The sequence below is a fragment of the Eleginops maclovinus genome, chromosome 15 (genome assembly GCF_036324505.1).
Source record: "Eleginops maclovinus isolate JMC-PN-2008 ecotype Puerto Natales chromosome 15, JC_Emac_rtc_rv5, whole genome shotgun sequence".
NCBI lineage: Eukaryota > Metazoa > Chordata > Actinopteri > Perciformes > Eleginopidae > Eleginops > Eleginops maclovinus.
The window spans coordinates 8,039,423-8,051,690 of record NC_086363.1 but is presented as its reverse complement, the minus strand read 5'-3'; the positions used below and the strand labels follow the sequence as shown (position 1 = coordinate 8,051,690).

The 12,268-nt window shown below is 40.0% G+C and overlaps 1 protein-coding gene across 1 annotated transcript in view; it reads right to left on the bottom strand.

Annotated features, from left to right (window-relative positions):
• The window catches only part of syne1a (spectrin repeat containing, nuclear envelope 1a), a 114,093-nt gene that overhangs the window by 100,958 nt on the left and 867 nt on the right, over window positions 1-12,268 (bottom strand). The window contains exons 2-8 of the mRNA XM_063901626.1: window positions 10,572-10,633; window positions 4,826-4,921; window positions 4,116-4,199; window positions 1,947-1,967; window positions 1,570-1,662; window positions 324-505; window positions 21-217 (exon numbers count right to left, since the gene is read on the bottom strand). Coding sequence (XP_063757696.1) covers window positions 21-217; window positions 324-505; window positions 1,570-1,662; window positions 1,947-1,967; window positions 4,116-4,199; window positions 4,826-4,921; window positions 10,572-10,633 — 735 coding nt within the window. The remainder of the gene's footprint in view (window positions 1-20; window positions 218-323; window positions 506-1,569; window positions 1,663-1,946; window positions 1,968-4,115; window positions 4,200-4,825; window positions 4,922-10,571; window positions 10,634-12,268) is intronic.

The window sequence follows — 12,268 nt, the reverse complement described above, 5'->3', positions numbered from 1 at the left end:
AGAAGTGCAACTTTATTTACCCTCTGGGTCGAGAAGTTGAGGGACACCCAGCTCTTTCTCAGCCAATGAGAAAGCTTCCTGCAGATTTTCTCGGTTGGGCCTCCTCCATACAAGCTCCATGTCTACTAGATTGGGTCGAAGGGCATTGATAACGGCAAAGAATGCTAACCCTGTGCGCCAACTGGGCCCGAAGTCCTTCACCTCAATGCCCAGACGTCTACAAAGAACAGAGAATCACAACATGGAAGCAGTTGGAGAAATAAAAGCACAATATGGTTCCTTTTGCGCATTTAGTTTTTATTTAACTAAGGGAGGTGACATACTTGGTGGCTGTGTGCTGGACCCATCTTAACAGGGCCTTTCTGGCTCCGCCCTGCACAGGTGGGAGGGGCTTCCTCTTGATGGGTGGGCTGGTGGTGTCAGTGCTGCTGGTGGAGCTGTCCAGTGAAGAAGTGCTGCTGGACACAGCCTGAAGTGCTGGTAGGCTACAGGTTAGCTCCTCAATCTGAAAAAAATGGGAAACCATAAAGAAATCAGGGCAGCATAACTGCACAATTTCTCCAGAATTATCTTATATCTGTTGTTTACTCATTGTGATGCCTGCCTAAGACAAACTAAGCTAAATTATTGTGATGGTAGGGACCTAATTATCGACTTTTGTTTGGTTTAAGCGACTCCTGCAGCTGACTTCCTTCAGTTATACACAGCAAGTATAAACACACACATTAGTCATCACGTGGCTTCTTATTTGATGTAGCTATTATTGTACATCATTTCAATTTGGTTGACAAATGATGACATATTTTACAACCCACAGCCTTGATGGTATCATCCATGTGTGGCAAAAAAACTAATCATGTATAAAATGGGACAACAAACACAAAGTGTATTATTAACTTCAGCCTAGCCAGACGTTCAATTGTGAAAGATTTATTGCGTTCCACACATAATTTACCTCTCAGCTTCTTTCTACTGGCAAAACTGAGGCTGCTCAGAAAATCCATGAACGTCAATGTGAAAGGAAATACATCAAAATGTCAGTTAAGTGAATAAGTTCATTTTCCACAGTTGTACATTTCCTTTATTTAATATCTGTATGTTAGTTGGGACACCAAAGATCTCTTTGCTGATGCTGCTTAGTGTCTTTAGTGTTGTGATTAAGTTTGTGTTGATCTGTTCATGTCTGTAATGCCTGAGGTAGCAACTGCTCGATTTCAGTGGAGAAGCTTCAGATGATTGATTTGTCTCATCTTACATTGCTTAATAGTTAAATTGCTGGATATAACTTGATCGGAGAAGATGGCATACAGCCTGCTTTCCTAATAAGTTCGACCAATTTACAAAACTAATTTAGTTTCTTGCATATTTTATATTGGATCCTGGTTTGAGGATGTTCCATTAACAGGACGATTAAATATTGGCAGTTGAGAAGTCCTAGAGTGGTGATTTCAAATAGACATTCACAACACAAAATGTAGCTACCAACAGATTTCCTCTCCTTGTTTTGTCTGGTTCTTTAATTAAAAAAATTATCTGATTTTTTACAATACTATCTAAAGGCTATATTACCTGGAAATAGAGGATGATTGTCCACATCAACCCCAGAACAATTGACGGCCGTCCATCGACAATGTCTGTAGAGTTGATGTTCACAAGCTTGATCTGTGTCAAAACAAGAGATCCAATATTTCAATATGTCACAACAGGACCTTTTCTAATGACAGATGCAATCAATTCCAGTATATCTGCTTGCATTTCTCTTACATATAGATTAGTTACACCAAATTTCCCTTAGGTATATTGTAGTTCTGGTGTTTTTCATACAATATGTTTAAACAAAATGAAGAAAATACAGTTTGAGAATAATGCTCCACAATGCAGATTATCTTGACCCTATCTATGCCATGTTCTGAACAAACCAGTGCAGGAACGTAATGAATACTGACCGGAGATCCTCTGTAGGCAGACTGGAGGGCAGATAAGAAAAGAGGAAGATGGAAAGAGAGAGAGACATCATTTAGATGTGTTTGATTAAAAACATACTTTAGCATCTCTGAGGTGAGATAACTTGAGTGGTTAGCTGGGAGGAGAGATATATCACCACTACGCAGGCAGCAGGGATTATATCCAGCAGAGATTGACATCGAGAGAGGCAAGGAAAGGGAGAACGAGAGGGCTGTATGTACTGATATGATAAATTATTCTATATGATCACACTGAGGGTGATATTACTGTGGCACTGTAGCACAACAGGTCATCATGTGGTAATACAAGCCCCTCCATATATGTGGACAAGCATGGGAGAGGAGATTGGGGGCAGGCAAGGGCAGGGTGGGATAGTGGCTGATAAGAATACATGCAATACATGATGTGATATTAGAAAAACACAGCAGGTCATCCCAACACCTCGACACAGCGGTGTGAAGTGGAATGGTTAATAGAAGTGTTTTGTACGGTGGCCCTGAAAGCTCAACACAAAATAAGAGAACATGCAAACAACCACAAAACAAGCAAATTGTTACAAATTTAACAACGCGTGCATTCAGAAATCATCTTCACCAACTGATCTTATCTTTTTAGAGTCATTTGGTAGGGATAGATAGACTATACATGGTAACTAATAACAGTTATCTGAAGCCAGTATCCCAGAGCAAATGCTTTTGTTGCAACCCTAGTCCTTAGAAGGGATTTTATGAACTAGAACAGCAAGGAAATAGATTTTTAGACACAAGTACAGGTTTGTAGCTAAATTAAGGTGGATTCGGTAGCTATCTTTAAAAAGGTGGAAGTTTGCACCACATTTTAGCAAGTGATCAGCAAGTTCCTTTCACAGGAAAAAGCTGTCTGAGCAAAAGCAGTTTTGCAGAGAGAACCCTTACAATTGAAGCTGCTCTGGCAGACATACTGCAGTAATCTCTTGACAAAACATGCAGAGCAGTTTAGAAAACATATTCCCATCCAGTTGACGTCACAGCATCCAGCTGTTATTGTTGCCATTTGTGGCTTATGAATTAATGGAAGTCCAATTTATTTACACATTTATGCTAGCAAATTGTTTAAATCGACTGTAAAACTAAGATGCCACCAATTTGATTGATTCGAGCTTATCAGAAATGCAAGAAATGATCAGATTTTCTTTGATTTATATCAGAATAAAGTGAAAGCATGTTTAGGTTGTCAGATATTAGTCTGACAAAACATTGTTTTTTTTACTTTTTTCTGAGATTTTAGGATTTATATATTAATCCAAAAAAAATAACATATCTCTGATGAACATTATTGCTATGGGTTTGAAACTCCAAGTTTATATGACAGCATTTCAATAGTCAACAAGGCAGTAAAGCGATTTGCCCTCTAAAGCAAAATGTAACTATGGTCTAGACATACATCAGATTTACACTGAGCATATTTACATTTAATATTCCACACACAGAGATTTAGACAGTCAAACACACACAGAGTGCCCACTGACATCTCATCTCCAGACTGCAGATTAATGGTGTAGGATTTATGGTTTAACCCTGTCACACTTGAGGAAGACAAATCAATATCCCTGCAGACACCAGCTCATGCTTATGGCTTTATTTATGCATATTTAAGGAATAGCTGGTGGGAGCTTTGAAAATATTTTCTTAATCTCACAGAGGGGCAGTAGATGCAGTTAAATGATTATATCCAAAACCATATTGAGCATTTTTAAAAGTAATTCAGTCAACAAGGCTTGGAAAATACTGAAATCAAAGTGGTGTGGCCTCATATGTGGATTAAAAAGTCCAATAATTACATTTTTACTGAATTTTTGATATTTTGCTAAGGCAGCCAAACAAATACATGACAAATTATAAACAATGTCAGACAGAATATAACAAGGTCTGTGTTTGAATTTCAGATTTCTGCTCATTTATTTACATTTTTAAACCTTGAACAACAGAGCATGTTGCTTTGGGGATAAATGAGGGCTGTGGTAAGATGGAGAAACTAAGAAGCGGGGATGAAGGGGAAACGGGTCACACAAGGTCAGGATGCAATGTTTGCACCCACAGGGCAATAGCTGAGCAGCAGGGGGAAAACACTGAAGAAGAAAAAAACATAAAAAGAGACCCCTGAACTCTTACCTTCCTACCCTCGAGGAAGTTTAGCGCTGTACCGATGTTGGCAACCCAGTGGATCCTCTTTAGCTTCTTGCCTGGCTCGCATGGCTGGAGGGAAAAAAGAGAACAATGGAAATGGGAAATAGAGAAACAGAGAGGGAAAGGAAAAAAATCACATTGTGAGGATGAAAAAAGATTAGCACCAGTGTGGAAATAACGGTCGGGAAGCACAGACATTATTCCAGATTTTCTCCTGTTTTACTTGCGTTTGCTAATACAATGAGAATGAACAAGAGTTTCAATCAGAGCCGCGTTTGACTATAAACATTCGGATCAATACGACAGACATCTTAGACCTTAGGCAATATTGGTCGAGTAAAATCCTCAGGCGGTTTGTGTGTGGGGATGTCTTTGTCTGTGCTGTGAACTCTGATCTGTCCTTGTTAATCTGGGTTTTTCTGTTCAATTCAAACATCCTAATAAAACCGATCAATAAACATTTCCATTTTATTGTGGCCAGTTCACATGCTCTGCATTCAGTCTGTGGCCTTGTTAAAAACTCTTGCAGTTATAGCAGGTGCACTGACTTTTATTATTTTGAGAAAAACAACCAAAAATAATCTGTTCTGAGTTATATCAGCTCATAATTAATGTAATCCAAGGAGATCAGAGGATATGAAGTGTGATAATTCTGTGGCCAAATCACATGCAGTACAAATAACCGTGCGACTCACCAGGTTTTGACCAGAGAGGACTTCAAGCAGGGCCAGCAGCATCACGCCATCCTTTATGTCCTCAAACAGGTCTGTCACCACCAGAGGCGGGACACGCTGCATGACAAAACAAGCATACCCATGAGACTTTATTGTAAAAACGTTTGTGACTCTAATCTTTTTGAACAATATGTTAAAACAACAAATAAGATAATGAAGTGATGCCTGGGGTAATGGGAGAGGTTTTGTTTTTTGACATTAAAAACTATAAAAGAAGTTAAAAAAAGTACAAAAATAACAACAATGTTATCTTTGTAATAGACACTTATAAAAAGTCCCTGCTGCCCAGGATTAACAAGTTAAACACTTTTTGCTGTTTACGTAAACGTTGCATGGCATAAACCCAAACAAAGGTTTCTCAGTTTTCCTGGAATGCTAAAATCTGGGATTTAAAACTTAATAGCTTTTGCAATGTACATAAAACTATGAGGCAAGAAGTGTTTTTCCGAACATGATCCTAAGTGGCATAAATAAACCAGAATACCATAAATATATTACATTGTAAGACATTCATTTTAACTTGTGAAATATGGATAAAGGAAATCTTCATGAAATGTACTCAAAGCTCCAAAAGAGTTTGGCTGTGCCGAGTATTACTGACAGCTATACTCAGACGTAAAGCAGGGGCTCAGCGGGCTCTGAATGGGGTCCTCAAATCCTAAAATATGCTGATGATTTCAAACTGCATCCTGCTCACTGACTTCCTCCCTGACCTGACACAGACTTCTAGACTCGGGGAAATCCACATATCTCTGTTTCTTGCAGGCGCCACATCAAGGATTTCTCTTAAAGTACAGTCACATGCCGGGGCTGAGGAGAGGTTTAGAGGGGGGGGGGGGAGTGAGACGAGTGAGCCATTCACAGGGAGATTAGCAGCAAAGGGAGCGAAGCAGAAAGAGAGAAACGACTAAAGAGAGATGAACGAGTGGGCCTGTGTTCACACGTGCGACTGGAGGGTGTGTGTGGTTCAACAGAGAAAAATCTACAATCCCCAACGTGGATCCGCGAGGGGGGTATAATTGAGCAGAAAAGAGTGGCAGAGAGAAAAATGATAGAAGGCAAAGAGAGAAGGGACACTAACCTCACGTCTTTCAAAATTAATTAGCGAATACAGTAGCTCTTCTCGCTAATTCCTCGTCTAATGTCATTTCATGGATTTGGATATTAGAATATGCAGACAGCACTTGTGCCCCTATCATAAAGTGACAGAAGAAACACTTACAAAGACCCCTTCAAAGGGATAGATTATACCATGAGCTAATTGAAGTTACATTTACCTATTTGTTCATTATAATCCCAAAGCTAATGAGGAAATTTCTGACTAATTACAAAATAAGAAAGTAATATCCATTTCCTCTGCTCAGCCACATGAGCTAAAAAAAATGAATCATGGCCTTAATGAGCTAATTACATATGTGTGTGTCTGGGCCATAATTGATTGTGAGGAGAGGAGTTTCGGGACCGGCGACTGTCTGTGCTCTCATGTTATTCCCCTGCTATAATGGACTCAGAGGATTCCAAAAGATCAACAGCATGAAAGACAGAGGGAGGTTCAGACACAAAGAGAGGCTGAAGGGTTTCACTCTGAATTGCAATACATCCAATATGAAGGGAGTATTGACACCAGCTCCCTACCCTCCAAATATCTTGAATGTATGGGTAATGTATTTGCCAGCTTCTCTAACGGCATTATTCATAAGCAAAAGCAAAAATATTTAGAACTTTAAGAATCTCAGTGACATTATCCTTTGGAAAAATAACCCGTATAAACTTTTGGCACAGGATGAATGAGCTTTACAAAACTTTGGCATTTACCAAGAAAGCCATCCGGTGGAAATGGCAGCAGTCAAACGCTGCAACACGGGATGACTAGACCCGAAATGTCAACAACAAAAGATTGTATGAAAACTTGACCTTTACTTTAAGACTTTGATATAAGCAATGTGAAAAACTTCAGAAGAAAATGGACTACACATACAGTATGTTACACCCGTTAGTTTAATTGTCTACCTGAACATGCATGTTTACAGTATGCTACATGGGGGTAGGTCATGATCTTGTTTATTGAGGACAAATAAATGAACGTTTTTGTACACCTAAAATGGTTTTGCAATCTGAGTGTTATAACACACAACAGATATTTCCTAATACATATGTAATTCACAGAATACTAATTTGCTAACAATATAAATAAGGCAGTTACTTGGAAGTAAATCCTTATATTCTCTAATTCAATTTACCATTATGGATCCTACTTTCAATGTGACATAGTTTATTGTTTTTGATGGGTAATGAAACACAGCGATATTAGCAGCTCTGTGAGGCTGTTCTATTCAAATGAATGATTAAAGCTCACAATGTCACAATACTCACAATGAAAATATAGAGATGTTTCACAACCTCATTTTTATTATGTTTTGAGCCTTTTAGTTAATTAGCCCTAAACACAACATAGATTCATTTCGGCACCAAATTTCCCAACAGTTGTGGAGAAATATCCTTCATAAGAAATGTCTCCTTCATGGAGATGCTAGGAGAAAGGTCAGGGGATCTTTAAAGTCATAAGAATTGGGAACCATGAATGTCTGTACCACATTTTTACCCATCAAAATAAAAAGGCTGAAAGGATAGTTTGCAGGTGGAAAATGAAACAATTATGGAAAACATCCATGCAGATAAGTTGGCTGAGGCACACACCATGTATCATGACAAGCTGGGCTTGAATTTAGTGTGCATGGAGTATGTCAGCCACTCAATACCCCCTTTCCCCCATAAAAAAAAGGGGGGGGAGCAGCGAAGTAAACAGTGAAGGAGGAGCGGGGAGCTTTACTTTACTGCTGCGGTAATCTCTAAGAACACTTGGTTCACTGATTACTCTACTGGTGGAATACGCATGAGAGCCGATGAGACCGCAGCCGCTCACACCGGTCACTCAGTAATTAAGCTTTAACCTTCTCAGAAAGGATTTGTCAAAATCAAAACTTGGAGGCCCCTCTCACTGAATTCACCCCCTTTGTCACTCTACTACAGTGCAGGATGCGACTTTACAGCCTGATAATTGCATGTGAACCACAATTCTTAGCAATATTGAAGCAGTATTCTTTAATAAACTGTGCATGTGTGGTGTAAAACAGCATCACCCTCAATTTAAACTGAAAGAGAAGACCTTAAAAAGTAGTGCACTGCTGCTCTTTTAGAGTTTATACCTTTGGTTTAAAACTGGTGACTTAATCTGGTGAACTACTGTCGGGTAATGAGAGTCATTAATCTTCTGTATAAATTACCAGCTCAATATGTCCTCTCATAGAAACTCTTTGTCAGAGCTCAAAAGATTTCTTTTGTTGTACCTGTGGAGTGGAAAAGTAAGGGGGAGGGGAGTGAAAGTGAAAGGAAGCCCCTCGTGCCACGTCTCAACTCACCTAACCATTAATCACATACCTTTAGGCGCTGAATTAAAAGACCTGTGATAACTGGAGTGGCCTAATCATCTGCATAGCCAAGGGCATGATCTATCCTTCTGAGAGCTAAACCAACTGTTAAAGCTTCTGTCTGTCTCTCTCATGCAGTTTCTCTCTTTAGATGGGTCTTTGTAGATAATAGACACATGTGAGAAAAGCCCAAAAGATGCCATTTCATCTGGTTTACAAAATGACTTCTTAAAGAAATGCACCTTTTTATTTCAGCAGATCCTTGACTGACTTTACCCCCCACTCATCACAAAGGTCTCCGAACATTTACCAAGCTGTCGTGACTACCGAGACATTTCTGAAGACAAATGCGGGCCAATCAGTGTCACTATGGCAACGTCAGGCATCAGGTGAAAGGGTAAGCAGTTTCCTGATGGTCGGGGAGGAGGAGAGCGACTAATTGGATCAGAGAGAGAAGAGGGGAACAAATACTGTTATCTCTTCTGATTGGCCTGTGTGATGGTATCAGTAATCTATTGATTAGCTGAATCGGTTCATTAAGGATTCAAATTACATTTCCCAAATCTTTGTCAAACCAGCTTATACAGGTTTTTGTTGCAGCAGTTGGGCTTCGGTATAAGGTCAACTGGTCTTACAAAACTTATGTTATTGTACTTTAGGTTGAGATAATACAAGAGTTAGACGTTCAGTAGAATGCTGTTTTGCTTTTTTGCTGAGAATTAGTTGATGCCAATATCTGTAGGGTCAATATGAAACTGGAACAAGTAGGTTGTATGGTTAGCTTAGCACAGACACTGGAAACAGGATAGGGAGCGAAAGGTAACACACTCCACAGCAATTCTACATCTGAAACAATAACACACATTTTCTTTTTTGTTCCACCATGCAGTATAAAAACCTATGTGCAAATTTAACATGTGATTTTTTTACAGCATGTGTCTCTGGGATATTACCAATCAAAGTTTTAAAAAGTTTGGCCGATAGTTAACCCTAACCCTAACCTCTTCTATAATGGCAAATTGACGTATTTCGGCTTTTTGGAGGATTTATTGAGATGTTATCTGTTAATTTGTATTATTTTGCTAAGCTATGATCCCGAACCCATCTTCATATATACCATTGAAAGCAAGAGTGGTGATAATCTCCTCATTAAACTCTGGGCAGTAGCAATTAAGTGCATTTTGCTAAATGTTGGGATATTCCTCAACACTTTTTAATCCAGACGGTTTGGGGATCCCACTGCCTGGTATCCCTCTGAATATTCATCCCCTAATCACTCAAATCCCAACCATGCGATAGGGCTGTGGCTCTTCTGTATTGCGTCAAAATGATTTAATAAATAAACTATGTGCTTACCTAAACGCTATAAAAAATGTAGGGCATTTTAGTATTGGACTGTTTGTAATTTTCTGCTGGCACGGTTTTGGGACATGATATTTAATATTACGTCAAGGTTTATTCCCTCCAGAGTGCTTTTCAAATGAATTTTCTGCTCCACGTCACCGCGGTCTAAGGCCTCCATGGCTGTCGTAATCAAATAGGAAACCTTGAAAGGAGCGTTGCAGATTAAAATAGCACCTAATTGTGTTGCACTATGCCATATTCGCCTTGTCCACCCATTCCTGACACACCATTCAAGCAATAATGGGTTAAATTGAGGAGCCTAATGCCGTATAATACAATAATTACATGCGTGCGGTGGCCCCTTGGCATTCAGCTGCATCAAGTGTAATTGTTTAGTAAAAGTGACAGACATACTGCTATCTACGTTCATTGAAGAGGCAAATGAAGGACAGTCTTTGACTAAAAACCCTTATCCTGAACCATCTAAATTAGCCCATATGGAGTTAGAGAGCTTACAGGTAACGGAGACTGAAATTATTGACAGTAGCTTGAAGGAAAAAAAGATATACAGTGTATTAAAGGCTCTAATGTGAAAGTGGTAATTAGAGTGAGCGTAAATCCTTGCTACAAGCTACAAGAGATGGAGGAATAAAAGGAAATATGAAAGGCATGCAAGTAAGAACGAGTTGGGTGTGTCTGAGTGTGTATGTGTGTGTGTGTGTGTGTGTGTGTGTAGTCTTAACACAGTCTGTCCCATGACCGGCTTTACTGTGTGTTTTGGAAAAATGGAGCAAATGTCACAGAGAGAACGGTGGACTGAGAAGAGAACCGCAAAGTGAGTGGAAGCGGAAAAGCAACAAGATGTTTTCAATCCACACTCTCCAAGGGACACACAATACTGGCAGCATCAGTGGGAATAAAACAGACTCTCTTACCTTTGCCAAGTGGGAATTGATCCATTTTGTGAATGTCCTTTTCTGCACAGCCTCCTGCTCATCTGTAAATCAGAGCCCATCACTATCAGTCACATGCAATAATAAACAAAGACGGGATTAGAACACAACATTCTCATTGTCTATTGTTTTGAGAGTTTATTTTGGGTTTGCAACGATGGATGGTGACTCTAATTAACTTTGATAATATAACGGTCTGTCTAATGTGTCTGAACCTAGTCGCTCCGCATCATACTTTACACACATATGGTAAGAAAAGGCTTTTGACATTTAAAGATGACATTTCCGCTAGCTGGACTCCTCTTACAGTGGACAGAAAATCCGCCCCTCAAAAGTGCCCTTTAGATGATAAAAGGGCAGTGCTCCTTCGAATATGATGACATGTACCTCTGCCTCGATCTATAAGAGGGTATATTCAATTTCTGCTCTTCAGTTCAAGCATGCAATCAGTTCATACAATTTAAAGTCTACCTTAGTCCAAATGTAGTGGTTTAGCTACATTTATGGAAGAACATTGTTTGTGGTCGCTACAGCGATAAAGCCATTTAGCAAAGGCACAATCAATAACACAGATATGTGCTGACGATATTCCCTAAAAAGCCACTTAACTTAAATGAGTACTAGATATAAATCAAACGTTGTCTCGCACATGCACACATTTGGTTCATACACACACAAAGGCAAACACAGTATAAGAGAGTTATAGAATTGCAGACATTCTGCAGGCGTTTAAGAAGCAACCACTGCTTTACTGCTGAAATCTCTTCTCCTGATTCCCTTTTGACAGCGAGATATATTGTTGCTTGCAGCCCATGCGATAACAATTGGGATTTCTGCAACGGTTAGACATGTAATCAACAAATTCATGTACAGCCGCCACATGAATCCCATTATAATGTGCACGGACAAAATGTATAGTCTGCCAGGGGACTCTAAGGATCCAATCACGTACAGTGACTGGCACATGTGACAATGTGGTTTTTTTCTGTCCCGTCTGCGCAACAGAGCAATATCCTTGAGATAAGCATGTTGTCAGTGAGAGAGGACGTCTGATGCGGTGCTTTCCTCAACCTTAATGAAATATGCTGACGTTTTGATTGCACACAAGTTGGTTAGTGTGCCACTAGGTACTGTGGGCAGATGTGAACAGTGAAGGGGGGGGGGGAGTGCACCAGAGGTGTGACAGGGGGTTTCATACATAATGCAGATACATTCACGCAAAGTCATACGTGCCACTGAGCAGATCCCCGCTCTATGAATTCATCTTTTGATTGGGTCCAGGAGTTATCAAATATTGATGGGAGGTGATATTGGATGAGAATGAGAAAGATCTAGCCCCCACATCCTGGAGCAGGAGCATGTGTGTGACGGTGATCATGTCTGCAGGAGCGTGATGCCAGTCTCTCAGTCTGAGGGACGAGGTGACTTTGAACACACAATCGCACTTAAGCACACACACTTCCACATTCTTTCAATATCACAAAGGGGGGAAATAGCCGTCCACAGTAACCGAGCCTCGCAGCAGCATTTTATACACTTGATTACCTCCTCGGCTAGTGCCGGCCTGTATCATCATTAGTCTCACCCGCAGCCCCGGAGTTCCCACTTTGACCCCCCACAGTGAAGATGACCATAATGAAATATCATTAAAATCTAGTTTGTTGTCTCAGAGGCTGTGC